General features: G+C 60.2%; 1 protein-coding gene across 1 annotated transcript; it reads right to left on the minus strand.

Moving 5' to 3' along the window:
* Positions 1–359: 359 nt before the first annotated feature.
* On the minus strand, positions 360–15,728 carry TOLLIP (toll interacting protein). The gene is made up of 6 exons (XM_061161212.1): positions 15,570–15,728; positions 7,602–7,751; positions 5,728–5,910; positions 4,865–5,017; positions 4,297–4,387; positions 360–2,340 (listed from the first exon to the last, which is right to left on the minus strand). Exons 1-6 carry the CDS (start codon positions 15,600–15,602, stop codon positions 2,129–2,131), a joined length of 822 nt encoding a protein of 273 aa, XP_061017195.1. The 5' UTR covers positions 15,603–15,728; the 3' UTR covers positions 360–2,128.
* Between the last annotated feature and the right edge of the window lie 8,080 nt (positions 15,729–23,808).

Here is a 23,808-nt window from a genome sequence, read left to right on the forward strand (position 1 = left end):
CACTCTGGGCTCCATAGACACACGCCAGGCTCCGTGCTCACACGCCAGGCTCCGTGCTCACACTCCGAGCTCACACTCTGAGCTCCATGGACACACTCCAGGCTCTGTGCACACACCCTAAGCTCCGTGCTCACACTCTGGGCTCCGTGCTCACACTCCGAGCTCCATGGACACACTCCAGGCTCCGTACACACATTCTGAGCTCCATGGACACACTCCAGGTTCGCGGGCAGAGTCCAGCCTCTGCCTTGTGCCTTCACTCACTAGTCTGCTGGTGACCGTTTCATTAACTGGCTTATTACAAGCCAGATTAAAACACAACAAAAACGGTAAACTCTCTTTGAAGGACTGGACTTCTCTGTTTTTACATAGACCATTTATTAAGTTAGAAGGCTGAAAGGTACAAACATATCTTACAATCGAAGAGGAATGTGGACCCTGGACCCCAACAGAATGATCTGAAACGCAAAGCTCCAAGGACTGTTTCTGCAAACACCCAGCACGGCTCCTCAAACGGGGGTGGGGTGGGGAGCCCACTAGACACGCCTCTCTCCGACACTGAGCAGCAATGACCCGCGAGGCGCCCCAGTCCTGGGCCCGGCAGCCACGGGCGCCGCGCTGAGTGCCTCCCAAGGGGCGGCCTGGACGTGAGCACGGACGTGAGCAGAGCAGCGGGGACAGCAGGGCCGTCGGACGTCTTGAGGCCCCACAGACGCAGCCTCCTCTGACCCAGTGAAGCAGCAGGCGTCCACGAGAAAGGACCCCGAGAGCTGGCAGATCTGCAGCCGCCCTGAAGCCAAGACTCCTATCCTCAGAGGCCCAGGCGGGGGAGGCAGTGACGTGGGTGGTGTGGGACCACTGGGTGGGCGCCTGGGGCTGGGGTCCGGCGTTTGGAGCCGTGCTGCAAGTGGTCACCGCGCTGCACTCGGGTCTGTGGCTGCACAATCGTTGGTCTCACGCATCTACAGAGAGCCTGCGGCAAAGGCACCGGTGGTCTGAACCCCCTCTCGCAGGCCTCCCGCCCCCAGGCCATCACGGGAGGAGCCTGGTCAGCTCGCCCGCCGGCCCGGGAGGCAGAGCGCAGCGTCGCTGGCTGGCATCACACTAAGCCTACGTGGAGGACAGGACTGCAGTCAGTCCTCGCCACCTCGGGTGACCGCCGGTCCGTCTCCACGTCCCGAGACTGGGAAAGGCCTCCAGACAGAGCGGCGACTACGGCTGACTGCCAATGACCCCGTCAGAGCGCGCTCAGTGTTCTCACTCCCATGGGCGCCACCCAGCCTGTCCCCATCCTCGGTGTCCACAGCCAGACGCAATGCCAGGGTGCACACCACGGGGCACCTCCTGCCTCTCAGGAAGACCTCCCAGTGCCAGCGGTCACCACACTGACCCAGCCTGGGGCCCAGGGCTTCCCACATGAGGTCGGCAGTGAGCCGAGTGCCTAGAGGCCCTTCGACAGACAAGGACAAGGACGGGGTCTGCTTCCAACACCCCACCTCACTGAGCTCTGCGGCCAGAGCATGTCTGGGGGGGGGCGGCGACCCCTTGGGACAACATGGCACAGAGGGGCGAGGCAGCAGGAAAGACGCGGGGCCGCAGGATCAGGATGTGGCTGCAGACGCCAGGCTGGGCCAGGGCTCCGCACACAGGCTGGGCCCCGCGGCGAGGTCTGCCCGGCCCCAGCGAGAGGCCCACGAAGACCACCACGGGGAGGAGACGAGTTTCCCGTCTGAAAGTCCTAACCTGACCCACAGCAGCTGTTAGGGGATTCTCGGCCTCACGTTAGTGGGTCTACCCAGCCAGGCAGCATCACAAGACCCCACCCGTCAACCCAGAGGGGGCGCTGCTCCCAGGAGAGCACCCTGGGAGGACGGGCGGCAGGAAGTGGGTGTGCGCACGGGACGCGCCGCCTCCACCCTCTGACGGGAGGCGGGAGGAGAGCCACCCCACCCGCCCCGACCACGTCCAGAACGGCTGCAAGAACCAAAACCACATGCATCCCACACGAGGGCGTGGACTGGGCTACACAGACGTCTGAGGAAGGGCTATGCGGGGCGCGTTCACAGGGATCTGCTGGGGATGGTGCTCTGGGGAGCTGGGTGGGCAGGCAGCGAGACGGCAGGCGTGTCTACGACTCCTCGCCCATCTGGAGCAGGGAGTTGATGGCTGCGTCCTTGCTGCCCCGCTGGGCCTCCAGCACGGAGCGGATCACCTCCCGGTCCATGTTGGGAAACATGTCCTGGATGGCCTTCAGGTCCTCCTCGCTGCAGCGGGGCTGGGCGCTCACGGCCGGGGGCAGCGCCACAGGCACCACGCCGGGGCTGCACACGGCAGGCATCCCTGCAAGCGGAGGTGGGCTCAGCGGGCAGCACCTCTGCCGCGGGGCTCAGGTCTCACCTGAGGTCTGCCCCCCCAACACGACCCCAGGGGTCTCCCCCCGATACAACCCCAGAGATCTACCCCCCCGACATGACCACAGAGGTTTCCCCCTTGAACATGACCCCAGAGGTCTCTGCAGAGATCTCAGCCCCTGACATTACCTTTCAGACAGGCCAGACGCTTGGGAGAAACAGGGGTGTGCAGACCTCAGCCATTTGTACCACAGGGGTCAACCTCTTCCACCACGGCCACACCCAGCTGCCCGCCCCCCTCCCCAGCACCGAGACTCCCCCGCTGCCCCCTCTGCCAGCTCTCCAGGACAGGCCTTCCCAGCTGGACACCCAGTCAGTCAGACCCTGACGAGGAAGGAGACCCACAGGGCGGCCAGCCCAGCGTCCTGGGGGCGGCAGACACCCCGCTCCACACGGGCTCGTCACACTGGCCGCACCCTCTCACTCCCTTGTGGATGCTGAGAACCTCAAGGCATCTCAGCTCCTGGAAAATTCAGACCTGGAGCCACTGGACCCCAAGTCAAAGCTGCGACCCTCTCGTGAGGAAAACAAATGAGCAAAAGGCAAGAGGTGCTACTGAGGACCTGCAGCTCAGGGACAGAGCCCGGGTCAACCATCGCTCTGAAAAGCAGAAAAGGGTTTAAAGCCGTTTGCTTTTAGAAACTCAAAAGCACAGTCACCCAACCAGGCCCGAGAGCTCACATGGCTTCCTTTCCCGTCTGAGCTCAGATGACCTTAAAGGCAGCTCAAAAGCGTCCAAACCAAAACCAGCAGAAGGGCCGACAAGCGCTGAGGTGAAGGGGTGCCGGCCGCAGGGGTGGGCTGGAACCTGTGCTGGACACACCCGCAGCAGGAGTGGGCCTGGCCCCTCCTCCCCTGCCCCCACCCCCGGCCCCCTCCTCCCCTGCCCATCCTGGGCGGCCCCACCGAGCACCCAGCCACCTGCGCCCGCCGCCCGCCAGCCTTTAATCCTGGCCGTCCTGAGAGGCGAGAGGTGCTGGGTCCCATGTGGGCCCTTGAGTCTCGTGAGACCGAGGCCCCAGGCGTTCTGGAGCTAGGCAGGTGCCTGCCCGCCACCCTGCACCAGCAGGGAGCAGGAAGGGGACCTGAGACAGGGACACTGACAGCTTCACTTGCCAGCTCCCACCATCTGCAGCGCACCCCGCCCCCCCTGCCCCCGCAGCCTGCTTCTGGAACACTCAACCTTTAGCAGACACCCTGACTCTCCTCAGGCCCCTTCCCCCCGGGGGGGGTCCAGGGCTGTAACTCCAGTCCTCACTCTTCACTGCGCTCTGCTCAGAAGCTTAGAGGTTTCTCGGGGACGCGGCCACCACTGTGCGCACGGCATCCTCACATCCTTGCCTGTCTCCTGGGCTCTGAGCCTCCTACGCTCGCGTCCCGCCCCATCCTACAGACTGTTCACACCTGGGGGGCTGCGTCACTTCCAATCAGAACCAGGGTGGGAGTCAACCACAGGCTGACGTGAAGGCGCAGAAATCCAAGACAAAAGCCAAACCCAACTTGACTCTGCTGCATGATGTGAACTGCTATCATGAAGGTAAACACTGCCGCATGTGTGGGAAGGAACGCGACGGACACAGGAGGGCTCCGGCGTGTGGTCCGTCCGTCTGCCCAACAGGACGTGACCTTGTGCTATGGTGACTCAATACTCAGAAATCATGCTTCCCCATCTCCATACAATTCAACTCACCTTCTTTGCACCAACAAGAGAAAAAAGTGATCGTACTCCTACACGTGCAGGAGAAGTTCTCACGCGACAGCAGACTCCCAGTTTGGGGAGGCTCTCCAGGCACTGCTTGCAGACCAGGCCCAGCCGACACCCCACACACCTCCCTCCTGCTCTGACGCCACCCCAGGAGACGCACCGCGAGGACGGCAGACGCACCTGCAATGGGCACGTAGCCCACGCCCTGCTGGTACACGGTGGGCATCAGGACCACAGGCTGAGGTGGCACCATCATGGCAGCCGGCAGCGACTGAAAGACATGAAAGGTGACCCAGGGGTCACAGCAGAACACACACACACCCAGCCTCGCCGAAAGCGCCTGGGAGGGGACGGCACCAGGCCTGGAGCCCCGCAGGTCGAGGCAGGGACGCGCCCTGTCCCCGTCGTCAGACCGGGGACACCCCTTCACACCGACTCCCCTCAGAATCCTCTGCGGGCAGATGACGACTCAGGTGGAAGGCGTCTGTCGTCAGACCTGCGGAACCATGACTGAGAGGTCATCGACAGACGACGCTGCTCGAGAATATAAACCGAAGTATAAACTTCAGGCTCAAACCCCTGACGTCTCAGGACGGCCTTTCTCTGGTGACAGTTAAGTACAGTAACAGCGCTCTGTCCGCATGGAAGCGTCTGCTGAAAGGGCAGGGTGTACCCAGGAGCACACGTGCTGACGTGGGAACCCCCAGTAAACCAGTCTGGGAGCCCCGGGGCCGGGCGGCAGCCTCACCGTGTAGGACAGCACCAGGTTGATCATGCCCTCCTTGTCGTCGCCCTGCCGCCCACTCAGGCTGTACCACTCGTCCACCACCTTGCCCTGCTTCAGAGCCTCGGGGATCGTCACGTGTGTCCAGGCGATGCGGTCGTCCATGGAGAAAGCTCGCTGCGGCAGACGGGAGAAGGCGTGTGACCCCAGAGGCCCCAGGGCTCCCCCCCAGGGGATGCACAGCAAGGAGCACCCTCCTCACTCCACTCTTGCGGGTCCACAGGCAGGGAAGAGGGGCTCCAGCGGGCCACCACCATCGCCTGCACCAACCTGCGGGGCCAGGCCCCCACAGACACACGCTCCCCGAACCACGCCTTCCCCTCCCCCTCCACCCCAGGCCCCAGAGGTGAGGCTGGGGGTCAGGAGGAAGGACACAGGAGGGGGGCCGAGACCCGAGGACCGCAGCCTCTCCCAGCCCCGCTGCCCACCCCACCCCAGCACCGCAGCCTCTCCTAGCCCCGCAGCCCACCCCACCCCAAGTCGGCCTCAGGAGGGCTGGGGCATGTGGAGGGCCAGGCTGAGGAAGGCCCCAGGGCGCCTGACACCCCAGGGACACTCAGGAGGCTCCTGCTGTTCACCCACAAAGAGGCCAATACCCACCCTGCCAGGGGCCTGACTGCGTGACCCCTGAGCCACATGCAGACAGCGGTGCCTGGCCTGTGTGGTCAGGCGACGCCCACGCTCTGGACACAGTGGTGACGTGTCTGAGTGTAGGTTCCAGAGACTCTGAGGCAGAGCGCCTGTCACACCACAGCGCCCGGTGTGCACACGCCCGACGTTCCGGAGTGGCCAGGAGCCTGAAGCGCAGTGGCTCGCGCGGTGCCCACCTCATCGAAGATCTCCAGGTAGAAGGAGTCCACACCCGGGGGCACGGTGCACTGGATGACCTTGTTCCAGCGCGGGTTCTTGGCGCCATTATGGGCCGTGGGCGTCTCGTACACGGCGTAGCCCAGACGCAGGCGGCAGTAGGGGTCCATGCGGGTCATGCCATAGTTCTTCGCCAGCTTGGCCTGAAACAAAGCCACCACATGAGACGGGGCTGCAGCCATCAGCCCAGGGGCCTCTCCACCACCCATGGCTTCTGTGCGCTCTGGGTGCTGACACACGGGACACAGCCACCACTGTGCTGTCTGCAACCACAGGTCCAGAGTGAGAGAGAAAGGCGCTGGACCAGGAAAGAACATTCCAGAAACTTCCAAAAGCAAACCCTGACTCTGCCACACCAGGAGGTGTGTCTGCAGCCTTGCACCGTACAACAGCTGTGCTCACGTGGTGTGTGCGGCGTGTGAGGCATCACGAGGAACCCAGGCATGGCTCTGAGTATGTGGAATCTATGCAGGTCAAGAGCAAACCTGCCCGGTTTTAGATAATGGCCTTGTGCGTCCTCAGACTGTGCTGCCCGTGGGGTCCCAGAGCCCGTTCCGAGGACAACCATGCTCCGGGGCCCAGGAATGAGGAGGCAGTCTGGGCTGGGCCCAGTGTCTCAGGACACACCCGATTCAGGACACACCTGCTGCTGGGAGGGGCTGGGTCCCCACCACTGCTCCTGGCGAGGAGGGTGGAAAGGGCAGGCCGCCCTGTGACAGGCAGAGCCCTGGAGACGCAGGGGGACGGGGGGCCCCGAGAAGCGAGGCCTGGCCAAGGCCTTCCCTGCATCCTCAGACCATGACCGTGCTGGCCCCTGACCAGGCAGGAATCTCTCAGCAGTGACCGACCCTGCCCAGTGCCTGGGCAGGGGGGAGCCGGGAATCCGCTCCGAGGGGCTTGATCCCCTGGAGCCCACGCATCACAGCGGCCAGGGCTGGCACCCCAGTTCCTGCTGAGCAACGGACAGACTTCAGGAAGCGCCCTGGGGCCCGAGGGCAGGCCCACAACAGGCAGAGGGAAGAGAACTTTCCATGGTGCTGGAGAAACGCTCTTATCACAGGGGTGAACACGTGTCAGAGGTCACAGAAACAAAAGCACATTAATTCAAACCAGTGCGTCCTGACATGTAAATCATACTCAACAGACTTAATTTTTTTTTAAAAAGCTCCTAGAGCCTGCTGCCTGTGAGACGCCTCTCCCCCCCGAAGGCTCTGTGGAAGCCCCGCCCATTGGGAGCCTCCTTGCACCCCTCCCGTGCCAACACCCCCCAAGCTCTGGAGTGTGCCCGCATCATGCCCCAGAGCCGCCCCTCCGCACAGGACTGGCTGGCCCGCCTCAGGACACGCGCTTCATGTCACCGCAGCACCTCCCCCCGAAGTCCTCGTCTCTGAGCCTCAGGCACCTGTCTTTCAAGCACCCTCGACTGAACGTGTCCAATGCTGAAGCGTGGCTCTCCTCCCTGCCTGCTCCTGCCGTGATCTCCCCATTCTGGTCACTGCCCACCACCCCCGGTGCCGGCAACAGGCCGTGGGGTCACACACCCTCCTCCTGCCCCAACTCAAGGGCTCCTGAACTGGACTGGTTCCCCCCAGGAGGCCAAATGCGGGGTCTTCCAGCCTTGCCCACGATCTTCCTGACACAGAGCCCGAGGGAGCCCTGGACCCAGCTCAGGACGGGCCGTCTGCTTCCCACTCACCTGCTCCACGCTGCTCGCTGCCCCCCAAACCCCACCCTCGCCCCACCCCAGGGGGCTACGCTCTCCACAGCCGCCCGCCGCTGCCCCCCGCCCTCAGCATCCGCACTTGGCCCCGTGGGCTCTGAGGGCCGCACCCACCTGCACCACGGTGACGCTGAGGCGGCCCACGGTGCCCAGCGCCCCTCCATACTGCAGCTGCTGCGCGGCCTGTGCGTCCAGCTGGATCTGCTGCTGCTGCTGCGTGGGCGTGATGCGCAGGAAGTCCTGGGGCAGCTCTCCGATGTACACCTGAGGGAGCGCGGCGTCAGTGCAGGGCCCCCCACCCGGGCCCGCCTCCCTGCCTGCACCACGCGGGGCTGGGGCTCCAGCCTGCAGGCCCCCGAGGGCCTGTGCTCCCGGGAGTAGGGTGCCCAGCACACGGCGCTCTGTGGAGGCCCAAGCACGTCCCTGCCTGAAGGCAGGTCTCACGCCCTCACTGGGGCTGCAAGCCGCTCTCAGGCCTCAGACGCGCTTGTCCATGTGTTGGCGGTCCCAGCCGCAGACCAGGACCACGGCAAGCACGGCCTCTCCACCAAGAGCTGTTCACGGGTGAAGCCTGAGGCTGGGATGTCAGGAGACTCAGAACAGCCTCTGTGCGGACGCCTCAGGAGAACAGCTCACACTCAGAAGCACCCCGGAGACCACGAAGCCAGGAGACTGACCAGCAGAAGCCCCGGGATCTGGCCCTGAAGAGGGGACGTGACGGGAAGGCGGTGGCCCCCAGGCACACGCCCGCATGTGGAGAGCACGCGGTCTGACGGTGACAACTCCAAGGAGACCAAGCTCGGGCCAGCTGGGCTCTGCCAGGGCGGTGAGCACAGAGAGACGCCCCCCAGGGCAAGCAGCCCACCCCCTGGGTGCTCAGGGACCTGGAGCACCCGCCTCTGCTCTCTGCCAGGTGGGGGTCAGGGGGGTGCAGGGCCGGGGGGCACAGTGCAGCCAGAGCCCAGGACCCACGACGGAGGCCTGGCTGCTGGGGTAAACCAGGGCCACAGCCCCCCAGCGCCCAGAGCACTCACAGACCCCCATGCAGGGCCCCCAAAGGACGCAGCAGCTTCAGGGAACACGGGAGAAAGACCCCGTATGTCACGGTGAGCTCTGGCAACCGTGTTTATGGACAGCGGCCGCCAGGGACCACCAGACGCTGCCAGACGCCAAGGCTCCTGCGGTGCCGAGCTCACGGTGCCCTGGGAGAGCGCCTGCCACAGCTCACAGCCACCCAGTGGGGTCTGCCGGCTCTGGGGCCCTGCCGCTTCTCTCACAGCATGCTGGCTCTCACCCCAGAACCAGCACCGGTACAGTGAGGAAGGAGCCCCCCGGGAGTCTGATGCCAGTGGCAGGACAGACGGGAACCGGGGAGGAGCACAGGGGCCTTTCCGACGGGCACTCTCCCCACTGTCCCCCCACGGTCTGTTCCCTGTGGACACCGGGCTCCACTCTGCGTCCCCCAACTCCACTGCTGCGAGGCTCAGTGCAGGGCGGGCGGGCCCAGGCACCCCGGAGCCTGCGTTGCCAGGAGAGGCTTAGCACCTTCCTTCGCTCCCCAAGGTGCTGTGGGGCGCATCTCCTGGGCGGTGGCGCAGCTGAGCGGGCCCCAGGATGGGCCTGAGGAGGCAGGCCGCTCATGACACCCTGCGGGCTGCACCCCTCGGGAGGGGCTGAGGCACCTGGGATACGCCAGTTCCCATTTCCACGGCACCAAGACCAGACCCCGTGTGCCCGCAATGCACCCGCCTAGAGCCCTGGGCGCGCTCGCTGCCGGCTGCCCACAGTCCTGCTCTGGCCTGCCCGGTGCTCATCTTCAGCCCTGACTCCCCGTGATTACGCCCCGGGGTCGAGCACAGCCCACCCCCGCCTGCTGCCCTTCGGAGCGGCCGCCCACCCAGCCCTGAGAACCCCAGGGGAACAGGCCATGCGGGGCCAGAGCGACAGTCAGGAACGGCCACTCCCCTCCTCCACAGTCCGTGTGCCTGCCGTGAGCCAACTCCTGGGGCTGTGCGCCCCCTTCACCATCCTCAGGCCTGGGTGGGAGGCGGGGGGGTCGTCACAGCTGAGGGCTGGTGGAGCAGCACGGAACCCAGAGACTCCTGGTCCAGGCAGCTGCCCGCCTGCAGGCGCCTGGGGACGCCTGCCCTCAGCTCGCCTGCCAGCCACCGCGGGAGGCTGAGGCCTGAGTCAGCGGCGGGCCAGGGCAGGCCCTGGGGGCCCCCTGCCCAGGGGTGGTCTGGCCCCACTGGCCAGACAGCAGCCTCAGAGGCCCGTGGGGAGGAGTGAGCCACACATTCAGCCCAATGCACCCCACCCCCGGGAGGTCACAGGACATGCCCGCTGAGGCCTGAGACTCCCACCGTCACCACCTGGATCACTGCAGCCACGGGGTGGGTCTCCGCACCGGTAACCCTCCCTGCCCAACCCACCCTCCTCCTGCCTCAAGGAAAGCGAAGGAAAGACCTGGAAGCCACCAGAGGGAAGGCAGGTACCACCGGCGCCTCTGAACCCGGCCGAGGAGGGGGCGGCTCCCAAAGGGCTCCATGGAGCCCCCAGCCCTGTCTTCTGCCAGGTGTCACTGCGAACAGCTCCGCCCTTCCCAGACGCCAGCTCTCCTCCCGTTCCTATCCTGCAGGCCGCCCCAACTTTCTAAACGGCCCAGACTCGCACAGGCCATTGAAGCCCAAGCGTCTGGCTGTCCCAGCCCTGCGGACAGTCCACGAGCCCCAGGCAGGGGACCAAGAGGCGGCATTAACTGAGCACAAGGCTGCCAGAGGGCCAGCGAGAGACACCAGCAGCCAAACGAGAACCAGACCGCGCCGCTGACAGGACAGCGAGCGGTTCCTGGGGGCTTGGCCAGGAGCTCCAGCGCTGCTCACGCCGCTCTGGACCTGGCGCGACTGACACGGGGCACCCCGTCCACACCCCAGCAAACCGGCCGCTGCAGGCTGCAGGGCCCAGGGCCGGGCGGACCGGCGCAGCACTGACAGGTCTTAGCTCCACCTCACGTGTGCGTCGTCACGGCCAGATGCTGGGCAATCACAGCTCCCGCAGGGTTCGTATCACAACAGAAGACAGGCAACCGCACAAGGTCCCACTGCTGCCCGAGGGCAGATGGCATGGCCAGCTGAGGCGGCCTTGGGAGAAGATGCCACCTCTGCAGAGACCTGAAGGCAGGAAGGGGTGGCACGCAGGACCTGGGGAGGACCGGGGCACAGGCCTGGCTGGGAGCCCGGGGGGCAGCTCTAGGGCCGGTGGGGAGGTGGCCAGAGCCGGGCAAGCCAGGGAGGGCAGGAGCATAGAGGACGGATGGGCGCAAGGCTCTGACTCGGAGACGAGCGGGGAGGGGCTGCACGCACAGCAGGCTCTGCCTGGGGCCTGGCCCAGGGGTAACAGCGGAGACCCGCTGGGCAGGGGAGGCGGGTGTGGAGGTGCCCAGGCTGAGAAGGAACTGACTCTGGGTCTGCTCGGAAGGCAGAGCCGCAGGAAAGCCTGCGGTTGTGCGGGAGGTTCTGGTGGGAGCCCCAAGGGGACTGGGGCTGCCGCCCGAGACGACAGGAATGCCAGGGAGGGTCCCAGGGAAGGATGGAAGTTCCCGTGAAGACGGAGCCTCCAGCAGGGAGGGACGTCACCCCTGTGTCCACAGCTGCAGCCGTTTTCAGAGGCCCCAGAACAAACCCCAGAGAAGTCACCACAGGGCCCCCACCCGAGTCCCCCCTTCCTGCCTGCTCACTCCCGCGCCCCACAAAGCGCAGGTGCATTCTGGGCCCCGGGGCCTGCCCACTGTCGAGAGGCAGCAGCCTCTGCTGCGCCCCACCGCCACCCCGCCCCGGCTCCTGTGCAGCCCCGGCAGCACAATCGGCAGGGGAGGGGGCGGGGGGGCAGGTGGACTGGGGGGTGGGCGTGCAGGGCCAGCAGCCTCGAGCTGAGCTGTGGGCCACACCTCCCACGGGCCGGGGGCGGGGGGAAGGACGCGCAGACGCAGGCAGAGGCGCCAGAGCAGAGGGGGTCTGACGCCGACACCGCCAACATGGGCACCTTCACACCCTGAGAGAAGGGGACCGTGAGCTCAAGAGTCCCAGACACCACACAGACCTTTCAGGAACCAGAGAAAGCAGGACGAACAAGTCCATCAGAACAAGTACCAGCTCATCAAAATAACATGGCTCCTGGGAGGAAAGCAGAGGTCACCAAGGCCACCTGCTGCCCAGGAGGAGGGCTGTTACAGTGACGGAGCTGAGAGCCCCCAGGGTCGCACAGTGACGCTCCCAGGAGGGCTGCAAAGAGGAGGGAAGGCCGACATGTTTTCCAAACCTGCAGAGAGCGAAAATGGAACTTACCTGGGTTTGATGACTCCAACAGAAGGCAAGGAGAGAAAGAGAAGAAAAGCAGGCAAATAAAAGCACAAAAAGAAGTGCTGGGAACAAAGAGTGTGTGTAACTGTGCACAAAAAACCAACACGTTCCCATCGAAGAGTAAAAACTTGACAGTCGAGTGCGTGCTGTTGACGGCAGACCCACCTGACACAGATTCAGAAAGAGTGACTCCAAGAACGAAAACCCATCAGGCAGACACTCCCTGAAAGAAAGCTGGCGTCCCCTCATCGCAACAAACCAAACAAGAAAGGCCTGTACACGGCCAGCAGGGTCACCACACGCAACAAGTTCTGACTCACAGGAAGACAGGGCCCTTCTCAGCCCGGAAGCACTCCTAACTCAGCCGCAGAGAATCCAGAGCAGAGCTCATGGGGCCTGGGGAATCAGGCCATGGGCCAGCTGGGCGAAGAAGCCACCCCTCGCCCAGGACTTGGGCCAGAGGGACGGACTCACCCGGCGAGAGCGGGCCATCTGAGCAAGAAGGGAGGTCAAGCCAGTCTCCAATGGAGAGAGAAAGCCACGCACCAGCCCAAAGAGAAAAACCACTCCTCCCTTTGAATACTGCAAATGACAGAGCAAGAACTGAGCCTGCATCTTGCCTTCCATACAGACTGCACTTAAGGACAAGCAGAGAGCACTCACCTACACTACCAGGCCCGCCAAAACCAAGCAATAAAACTCAAAACACAACTCTCTGCCACCCCTGGTGGGTCATAGGTTCAGCAACAGTGATCAGTTCATGCAAGGCTGACGAGGACCTGGCCATCATCACAAGCCACGTGGCGTCACCCCACAGCTCGCCCTCAGGCCTCACGAGGGAAAAGACAGAAAAGGGCTGCGCTGACCAGCCAGCATCTCCAAAAGCTGGATGAGTGGCCCACATTGCTCCCGTCGGCCTGGAGTCTGTGGGCACACAGCACAGCTCAGCCTCCGACCAAGCCTGACCGCTGCCCGCCGAGCTGGCCAGCAGCACAGGGGTCTGCAGCGACACGTGCCACAAACCTCCTCTGACCCCTACACAGTTACTCCCGTGGGTGCCCTCCAGTGCTTTCTAATCCTCTGTGGACCAGACAGAAGCAGAGGGTGGAGAAGGTAGTCAGAAGGGAAACGCCAACACCGCTGAAAGTGGGCAGACAGCACAGGGCAGGCAACCCTCAGTGGCCATTCAGGGAAAACTACCACGAAGACGCAAAAACCACCTCTTCTGGAATTTAAGTCAATTCCGAGCCCCTCAGGCTCCCTACTCAGGGACAGAGGGAATCTCCCCAAGTGGGCGGGCCCACTTTTGCCTTCACGTGCCTGGGGACCCTGCCCATCCGTCCTTCACCAGGCCTGGGAGGAGACAGTCAGACTTCAGAGTCGGCCCGGATCCCCTGGTCAGTGACCCTGGGCTGAGGCTGAACACTGCCTGTCCTGTGTGGGCCGGACTGGGAATCCTGGCAGAGGGCTGACCCTCAGGCGTGCCACCCAGCCAGGGCCGGCACGGGAAGCCCCGGCTGGTCTAACGGTTCTGCCACAAGGCCGCCGTCCGCGGTCCTCCACTGCACCAGGCACATACAGGACAGCACGTGGGGGCGCAGGCAACACCAAGTCCATGCGTCCTGGCAAGGGAAGAGGTCTCCGCCAGACTCTGGTAACCGCAAAACGAAGGGCTCCTTGACGCCGATAACTGGAGGGAAAGCCTCTACAGTGCAGTCCACCCACAGGGGGTGGGCTGGTGGGGAGACGTGCAACGAGAGAATATGTACCAGGCAAAAGTTCTACAAAAAACAGAAAGCACACTCTAGTGCCCCCCGCCCTCTGGCACAGGCACCCCCACTCAGGACCCCCTGCCCTCCTCTCCCCACCCTCTCCAGCTCTGCTTTCCACGCTCCCCCTCCCTCAAGTCTCGGTCAGACGTGCTTCCTCCACAACCCTTACTCACCCCACACCCCGGCCCAGGGAGGCTACTGCTCACCCCGATTCCAATTCAGACCTCCAGGCCCAGGCCTGGCTCCTCTGCGAACCTCACGGCAGCGTCAGTGAGCCATGCTGCACAAGACGCCGAGGCCAGCGGGCCCAAGGGCCCTGAGCCCCCAGCCGCTCTGGCCCAGACCGACCCTCGCGGCGTGAGTTCGGCTCCTGAGGAGCACCCCACAGACACCTGCCAGTCCGTGTGCGGGGCCCACGAGCCCCGGACAAGAGAACGTGCCAGTCGTCTGGGTCACTGGGGCCTCAACGGCACAGGCCTCACATCCGGACACCCTCTGCCGCCTGGGCCTGTCACAGCCCTACCTCAGCGCAGGGCCAATGTCCCTCTGGACGAGAGGAGGGCCCGCCTTCACCACACGCTCCCCTCACCTGGGTCCGAGCAGGCCCGTGTATGTCTGCCTGTGGATCCTGCCTGATGAAGGCACGGAGCTCCCAACAGGTCTGACCCGGGACAGAACGGACACCCGCCCCCGCCCCAGGGGAGCGAATGATCTGCTCCCCGAGCTTCTCTGATGAGCCACTCATGTAGAATGGAGGAAGTGCTGATGCTCAGCCTGCTCCAAGTCACCGTGTGCAGTGAAGATGGAGACATGAAGTCAGGGGCCAGAAACCACCCTACAGACTCTGGGACCTTTCCACACCCACATCTGTCAGGAAGTCCTGTTACGTCCCATTCAAACGCTCAGAAAGAGCACCTGTGCCCAACAGGCTTCCAACAAAACCTGCCTTCCACAAACACAGAAAGACGTCGTGTGGATGGATTCTTCTTTGGTTGGGAGAGACAGACAAGATCTGTCCACTCTGACAGGGAGGGTGAGGAGCCCGGGGCTGCAGGGACTTCCCTGGTGAAGCCACATCAAAGCATCAACCAGAACCTTGTCCCAGCTCAAGGCCCTGACTGTGATTAAAACAAACAAACAAACCTCACGGCTCATGGTCAGGCACCTCAACCCAGTCCGAACGGGGGCTGGAGACGAACCCCCAAGAGCCCGAGTCTTGCTCTTGGACAAGGACACAGTAGCCGCGGGAGACAGGGCTCCAGGGCCGGGGGCGGAAGGGGACTCCCAGCTCAGGACCCCTCATGTGTTACCAAAAAAACCGAGGGACACAGCCGCGCCTGGACCCTCCTTCATCCAAGCGCTGTCCAGGTGCCCCTCTATAGAAGGATACTCTAGGCACACGGCGCCGCCTCCTTCCGGGTACTCAGCGGTGGTACTCAGCGGGTGCCGATCCTCCCCAACTCGGGGGGCTCGCCGGTGGGGGCGGGGCCTCCTCCTCCCGGGGAACCAACAGGCACCGACCCTCCCCCATCCTGGGGAGCCGCCGGGGGCCGACCGTCCCCCACCCCGAGGACGCAACGGCGCCGACCCTCCTCTTCCCGGGGAACCAGCGGGCGCCGACCCTCCCCCACCCCAGGGACGCAACGGGCGCCGACTCTCCTCCCGGGGACGTAACAGCGCCGACCCTCCTCTTCCTGAGGAACCAACCGGTGCCGAGCCTCCCCCATCCCGGGGGCCCGCTGGTGGGTGCGGGGCCTCCTCGTCCCGGGGAACCAGCGGGCGCCGACCCTCCCCCGCCTAGGGGACCCAGTGAGCGTGAGGCCTCCTCCTTCCGGGGACCCGCACGGTGCGCGGCCTCTCCCTGCCGGGGACTCCCTTCCGCTCGCTCGGAGGCCGGTGTCGGGCCCTCCCTGTGCCCGAAGGCCGCGGAGCCCGCCCCCGCCGGAGCCTACCGGCCCGCGCTGCGTGCTGACGGTGGTCGCCATGGTTCGGCCGGCCCCGCGTCTAGCAAACCAACAGCTGACAGAGACGCTACCCGACCGCGGTCCCCCGAGGCCGCAGCCGCCTCAGTCAGCTGACGGCGGCCCCGCCCCCGCCCGGCCCTGACGCAGGCGCAGTGCGTCCTGCCGCTTCCGGCTTCTCGCGCAGCGCGCGCGCTCCCGCCGGGCGCCTGCGCAGTTGCACCTCCCCCCCCCCCCCCCCCCCGCCCCGCGCTGCGGCCCAGTGAAATGGCTCCCGAGCCGGCAGTGTGCGCTAGCGCGGCGGGGCGGGGCTGGCAGTGGGACGCGACTGGCGGGTGCGGGTTTTGACTGGAGCCGCCGCGGCTGCAGCTGATTCGTGCCCCGGCTGCGCCTCGCGAGTGGCTAGCGTGACCCGGTTCGGCCGCGGCCTTCAGAGTGTTCGGGCGATGAGGCCGCGCGATGCCCCTACTGCCCACCGGCTCCTCGGCACTGTCTGCCCGACGCTGCTGGACGGGCCGTCTCTGGAGTCTCCACGCAGCTTTGCGCTTTTCCGTCCGAGGCGGCTTCCCCGAGCCTGGTGTTATGCTGTCGACACAGGCGGTCTCCAGCCAGCAGCACGAGACTATATAACCCCAATCCTATAAGCCGCTGGCCACTCCAGTCAGTCGCGTGGACCCACCGCCAGTGGCCACCCTCTCCCACCCGAGCTGGAACGCCGCTGCCCCCTCGCGACTCAGCCGCCCGCCAGTCGCCTCTCCTTCCAGATGGCACCCAATCCACAGCGAGAACCCGCGTCCTTAAACCTTACCCGGAATCACCTTGTAGGTGATTCCCCAATCCTATAAGCCCCAGTCGTATAAGGGGCGCCCCTGTGCGTCCCCAGGGTGTGTGGTCTTACTAGTCTACAAACCAGTAAGAATCCCATTTTGTCGAGTTGCATGTGTGTTCCTGGTGGCCTGCCTGGAGGGCGCCGTCACACCCGAGGCTTGAACCGTCCTTTCCATGGTGTGTACCTCCCAGAGCCTTCAGAAGTAGCCAGCCCACTGCGCGGTCTTTGCAATCCCGCATTTGCCCAAGCGACTAGATACCCCCTCGCCCGGCGTCTCATGCCACCGCTGGTGATAATTTTAGGAATTGGGATGTCCCTGATTGACAGGCTCCTGGTACTCGATTTCCCTGGGCAAGGATTTTATCCACAGACTCATCAAATAGACGTGCACCTGAAGGCCAGCATCCTGTTTAGAGCCTGTTTTCTGGGGTCGCTTCTGGTGGCAGTTATAGTATCAGTCAGGGTCCCAGCAAGAAACAGTCGGTGTTCTTAGGAAGATCACTGGAGAGATTTCAGCAAATGTCCCGTTTACCAAGAAAGGGCAGAGTTAAGTGGGAAAGCAAAGCATGAGGGACTTTTAGTCTCAGGGAGCTGCCACTACTCCTAGCCTGGAAAGGACAGAGAGGGAGGGAGCAGAGGTCAGGGAAAGAGGCTTCCTCAGCGGACAGCGAGGTCGCTGCCAAACACAGGCTTGTGGGAGGGGCCTGGGGAACCGAACGCCTGGCCTCTGTCCTCCCATCTGATCTGTACAGTGTCTGCCATCAAGCAGACCAAGAGATCCATTCTGTAGATAAAGACACAAAAGAGAAAGATGGAGAGGATCTGGGAGGCCAGATAGAGACTATTTTACACGTGTCTAAATATCCTCAATAGTGGGTGGGAAGGAGAAAGTGGGAGGAATGGAGAGAGTAGCTTGGAAAAATATACACTAACATATGCAAAATAGACAGCCAGTGGGAATTTGATGTATGACTCAAATTGAGGAACTCCAACTGGGGATCTGTGACCACCTAGAGGGGTGGGATGGGGTGGGAGGTGGGAGGGAGGCTCAAGGAGGGAAACTAGGTATACCAACACAATATTGTAATTATCCTTCAATTAAAAATAAATATCCTCAATAACCAGGGGACACAGTTTTGTAAAACATCATTGAAAAGAGCGACAACAGAATAGATGAGATGAAACTATTATGAAACTTTTATGAGTGTTAAGGAAATATAATAAAATTTTATTAAAACACATTAAGACCTAAATAAGTTGGGAAGCTATATACCATATCCATGGATAGAAAGGCTCAATGTCAGAAATATGTCAATTGTCCCCCAAATTGCCCTACAAAAGAAATTGTCATTAAAATCCCTACAGGGTTTTTTTTTTTTTTTTTTTAAGAAATTTAGCAAGCTGATTCTAGAATCTATGTAGAAGGACAACGGCTGGATGTTAGCCAAAACACTCTAGGAGAAGGAAGAGGAGAAGCCGGAGACAAGAGACTGTTCCAGGAGATGTCAAATGTATTCTAAAACTATAGTAATTGAGCCTATGACATAGATATGGGGATAGACAAGTTCACCAATGGAACAAAATAGAAAAACTTGATTTATGAGGGTATTGGCCCTGCTGAGCAGTGTCTTCTAGTACATGTACTAAACAGTTGGCTGTACTTGGGGAAAAAACTTGACATTCGACCCCTACAAAAAAGCAATTTCTGATGGAGTCGATGCAGTAAATATTGGATGAATTCAGTATCTATGCCATGTTTGTAAAGGATAAAAGCAGAAAAGGCTGCCACTTTGCCTCTGATAGATCTGGGAAGGTTTGAACAGGAGTTGAGGTGTCGGGAGAGAACACAGGAGGAAAGGAGAGACACTCGGTAAGACAAACACGAAGACAAGGTGTTCATCAGACCAGCACCACCTGGCCACCAGGGCACTGACCACATTTCCTTGAGAAAGACAGAGGAAGCTGATGGGCAGAAAAAGTGAGAGTTAGGTTGGCCAGAAAAGGGGGTTCAACCCTAGGGTGGGCATGAGAACCAAAGCATTATTAATAGTAAGTTGTCATCATGGAGCTTTACAGAGTGAAGTTGCGGGCTGTAGAGGTGGGCAGAGAAGACGTCTCTGCCAGGAGAACTGAAGAGGGGACAGAGCTGGAGGGTGGGGTCCAGCCAAGTGTATTTCTGTAGAAACTGTCGACTGTGAAGGGAATTCTAAACACCAGCTGCTTCACCTAACTGCCTACATTTGCTCAGAGAGCCAACACTAATCCAGGGCCGCAACCCTGTATGTCACCTCAATGATGACATCAGCCTGTGGAATCCTCATTGTGCCCAGTCCATCCATGTTGTCATGGCAGGTAAGCTCTCCTTGTCCTTCTGTGTCCAGGTTTTAACTCATAATGGCACCCACGGGCCCCACTATTCATGGGGCGTCCCGATGTCCCAAGAGCCCCACATGGTGTTTTGTATATCTTTGGGTGGATTCTTGAGCAAGAGTGAAGATAAATGACACCTTTGCATGCTTCGTGGGTGCCAGGTATTGATCTAAGTGCTCAGCATGTTTCATCTATTCAGTCTACAATGCAGTCCCAAGGGGCACATGCATTTGTTATCTGCCTGACAAAGGATCACAGGCAAGTGAAGGATGAAAATGTTTACTGTTGTCTAATACCAATGAATAATTAATATCCACAATGTAGAAGCCTGTCCCATCACTTCATGGCAAATAGATGGGCAAACAATGGAAACAGTGAAAGACTTTATTTTCTTGGACTCCAAAATCACTGCAGATGGTGACTGCAGCCATGAAATTAAAAGACGCTTGCTCCTTGGAAGAAAAATTATGACCAACCTAGATAGCATATTAAAAAGCAGAGACATTAGTTTACCAACAAAGGTCCATCTAGTCAAAGCTATGGTTTTCCCCGTAGTCGTGTATGGATGTGAGAGTTGGACTATAAAGGAGGCTGAGCACCAAAAAAATGATGCCTGCAAACTGTGGTGCCGGAGAAGACTCTTGAGAGTCCCCTGGACTGCAAGGAGATCCAACCAGTCCATCCTAAAGGAAATCAGTCCTGGGTGTTCACTGGAGGGACTTTTGCTGAAGCTGAAACTCCAATACTTTGGCCACCTGATGCAAAGAACTGATTAATTGGAAAAGACCCTGCTGCTGGGAAAGATTGAAGATAGGAGGAGAAGGGGAAAACAGAAGTAAATGGTTGGATGGCATCACCAACGCGATGGACGTGAGTTTGTGTAGGCTCCAGGAGTTGGTGATGGACAGGAAAGCCTGGCATGCTGCAGTCCATGGGGTTTCAAAGAGTCAGACACAACTGAGTGACTGAACTGAACTGAACACCAATGAATAATTAATATCCACAATATAGAAACACCTCCCATAAATGGCAAAGAAACGGACTAGATGACAAACCTAGACAGCATATTAAAAAGCAAGAGACATTACATTGCCAACAAAGGTCCACATAGTCAAAGCTATGATTTTTCCAGTAGTCATGTATGGATGTGACAGTTGGACCATAAAGAAGGTTTAGCACCAAAGAAATGATGCCTGCAAACTGTGGTGTTGGACAAGACTCTTGAGAATCCCTTGGACTGCAAGGAGATCCAACCAGTCCATCCTAAAGAAAATCAACCCCGAATAGTCATTATAAGGACTGATGATGATGCCCAAGCTCCAACACTTTGGCCACCTTATGCGAAGAGCTGATTCATTCAAAAAGACCCTGATGCTGGGAAAGATTGAGGGCGGGAGGAGAAGGGTGACAGGGGACGAGATGGTTGGATGGCATCCCTGACTCAGTGAACGTGAGTTTGAGCAAGCTCCGGGAGATGGTGAAGGGCAGGGAAGCCTGTCACTCTGTAGTCTACGGGGTCGCAAAGAGCTGGACAAGACTGAGCGACTGAACAACAAGATGATAAACAGACAGATGTTGTGAATTCAAGGAGGGGAAGCCCAAAGGCGTGACAGGTATGGGAAAGGGCTCTCAGACTCGCAGCGAGTGAGAGAAGTAAACCAGTAATTAGACGCCACCTTATATCTATCAGAAGAGTAACCTTTAGCGGGGAGGGAGACCAAGGGCAGGTGAAAACCGAGCGAGGGCAGCAGGTAGGAGTCAGCCTGGCAGCGGTGCTCTGGGGCTTAGCAAACTAGACACGCCCAGGAGTGCTCTCCTGAGCTTCTGTTCTGGAACCTTCTCACGCTGACCCACAGGGGCGCACTCAAGGCTGTTTGCTGCGTAGTTGTTTGTGCAGCAGAGCCGGCAGCCTAATTGCCCGTCGTCAGGGGAATCCGATCCACGCACGCTCTGGGTGCAGCCCAACAGGGAGAAACGGTAAGGTGGATGTCTGTAGAGCAGCTCGTATGAATGTTTAAAATCCACACAAAATAATTAAGCAGCAGTTTTCAAGACACAGGACATCAGGCAACCTAGGTCAGTGGTCCCTGTGGGATAGGGACCCTAGGATGGCTCTGTTCACTGCCCGGAGAGACAACGCAGGCTGCCACACCAGGAGGGTGACCGAGGGGCGGGGCAGGGTCTCCCTGGGTTGAGGGGACTTGGCCGGGGTCTGAGGAGGTGAGGCAGGCTGGCATTTGCAGAGTGGAATTCCTGCAGAGAAGGGACTGCTGTCTGCAGAGGCTCCCCTGGAGCCTTCAACTGAGTTCAGACCAGAGCATGCACGGGATGAACTGCCAAGGAGGACGAGAGCATCGCCTGAAAGAGCTATAGAAATCATACTGTTCGCCACGCAGGGCCAGGCACGGTTCCTGTTGGCACAAGTCAGAGTAAGAAGTCACGTAAGCGACAAAACACTGAGTACGTGAAAGGTTCTGCCTTGAGACTGCCAGGGACGCACTGGGTTGTTTTCAGCTGGCAGAGGGACGCACTTATCAAGAGGACATAGAAATCCTGAAAGTTTATATAGCTAGTTGTAGCGCTTTAGCACGCTTGAAGCAAAACCAGAGAGAACTGTGGGGACAGAGACAAACGCACAGCCGCCCAGGGGGCTTTCAACACCCTCCGCTCCACATCCAGTGGGACAGAGAGAAGCCTCGTAAAGGGATGAGTGATGAGGGGGCATCCAGACAGCGGGATGTTCCAGGCAGCCGGATCTGACCGACACCTCTAGAAAACTCCACCGAAGAACAGCAGAATATACATCTTTATCAATAAGTGGACACTGAACGGGGCTTCCCTCGCGGCTCCTGCAGGGTTCCATCCCTGGGTCAGGAAGATCCCCTGGATGAGGGCATGGCAACCCACTCCAGCACTCTTGCCTAGAGAATCCCATGCACAGAGGAGCCTGGTGGGCTACAGTTCATGGGGTCGCAAAGAGTTGGACACAACTGAGCGACTAACACTTTCACTTTCACACTGAACAGTTACCAAGATAGACCACATTCTGGGCCAGAAAACAGTCTAAAATGACGCAGGTCACACAAAGTGTATTCTCTGACCGAGACATACGCAGATCTACAGTGCGGGTCGGCCCTGGTCTCCAGGGCTGCCATTTCACTGAGAAGGGGAGACAGGTGGGTTCTGACCTGGGCTCCGCACCACTGGCAGCATTACCTGGTGAAAATAAAAGAGCACCTACCTAAGAAACCGGTCCATCCTAAAGGAAATCAACCCTGAATAGTCACTGAAGGGACTGTTGCTGAAGCTGAAGCTCCAGTACTTTGGCCACCTGATGGGAAGAGCCAACTCATTGGAAAAGACCCTGATGCTGGGAAAGATTGAAGGCGGGAGGAAAAGGGGACGACAGAGGGCGAGATGGTTGGATGGCATCACCGACTCAATGGAGCATGAGTTTGAGCAAACTCTGGGAGATGGTGAAGGACAGGGAGGCCTGGTGTGCTGCAGTCCATGGGGTCGCCAAGAGTCAGTCAACATGACTTAGCGACTGAACGATGACAACAACATATGGTCCAGCTAGACCCACAAATTACTGTTTTTTTATGTGTGCCAAGAGTATGTCCTAAGGATGATTAACTTATTGAGCTCGATATGCAAGGTGTGAGTCTTAGGCCACCATTGTTTTCCCGTTGGGGGGCACGTCCCATGCTTCTGTTGAATGGTTTTGTTGTTAAGCAAACCTGTTTGGTTTTGTGGTTAAGCAAACCTGTTTTCTTGACTGATCATTAACCTGGAGGGGTCTCCCATATTGTTTCTGTCTCTGTAAACAGAATTTACCATTTAATCACCTGTAAACAGGATTCACCACTTAATCACCCACTTCGCCCCCTTGCTCGGGCCCTGTGGAATTCAGCACAGACTCTGTCTGGCAGCCCAGCCGAGGCTGCTAGGGTCTGTGGAGAGGATGACCCCGCTCTTCAGGGTCTCATCCTGCTCCCAACATCAGGACTTCCCCAGGGTCCAGACGCACAGAGACGGTCCCTCACCTCCTTCGTAGTCAGAGACTCGTCTCTGTGTCCCTACTGTGTGCCAGCATCTGCATCTTCTATACGGAAAAGGAACAACCCCGGTCATCTCAGGAACTGAACGCGGCCTGGCCGTCCTCGGGGAAGTCCTCAGGCCCCTGGCTGCGCCTGGAGGTCCATGTCCCTGAATGGACGCCCAGGTGGGCGAGCCACCCAGCTCGCAGTGTCTGCAGGGTGCGGTTTCACAAAAGAAGCCGCTTGTACATACCCTCCGGTAACCCGCGCGAGGGCACGCCGCAGGCATTAGTCACCTGAGAGCAAGATTCAGGCTGGGGTAAGAAATTGCAACCATGACCTTTAAGGTGTGCACAATACAGACTTTCTGCTGTGACAGCCACCACACCCAGGGAGCCTGTGTGTCTGCAGACCTGGGGGGTCTTCCTACGGCCCTGCCAACCCGGTGCGTGGCCCCCGCAGGGTGGAGCGGTATGTTGGTGGGGGGGGGCTGGTCACACCCAGGTCAGTCCTGCCAGGCTGGGGAGGAGAAGGGAGCTGCCAGACACTTCTCCCATCCGGGCTGGACTCGTTCATGGCACTCACCACACTCTATCCAGAGAACAGAGCTCCTGGGGAAGGTCTTTCCTAGTCGGTGTTAACTCCTAGTTTAATTCCTAGTCGGAATTAAAGGAAGAGGGAGGGAGAGATTCTGGCAGGCAGGCAGCAGTCCTTCAGGACCCCAGCGCCCCCCCACGGTCGTGCCCACTGGCCCCGCCCACCGGGCCCTCTGACCCCTGCTTCCCTTCCCTCCCCCAGCTTTACTGAGGTGTAATCCAGCTATTCAGTGGCTTTTAGTGTAACCGCAAAGCGGTGCATCCATCACCACGATCAATTTTAGTTTTTTAATCTTTTGTTTTTTAAGCCTCAGAGCTGGCATGAGGTACTTGAGAGCTATTGATTTATTTTTGGCCATGCGGCATGTGGGACCTTGGTTCCCAGATCAGGGACT

Source organism: Dama dama, chromosome 2 (genome assembly GCF_033118175.1).
Source record: "Dama dama isolate Ldn47 chromosome 2, ASM3311817v1, whole genome shotgun sequence".
Lineage (NCBI taxonomy): Eukaryota > Metazoa > Chordata > Mammalia > Artiodactyla > Cervidae > Dama > Dama dama.

Coding starts and splice junctions, on each gene's coding strand:
- TOLLIP (XM_061161212.1), bottom strand. CDS start 15,602: ATGGCGACCACCGTCAGCACGCAGCGCGGGCCG. Junction 5,911..7,601: donor TCAGCGTCACCGTGGTGCAG/GTGGGTGCGGCC, acceptor GCTTTGTTTCAG/GCCAAGCTGGCGAAGAACTA. Junction 5,018..5,727: donor ACCTGGAGATCTTCGATGAG/GTGGGCACCGCG, acceptor CGTCTGCCGCAG/CGAGCTTTCTCCATGGACGA.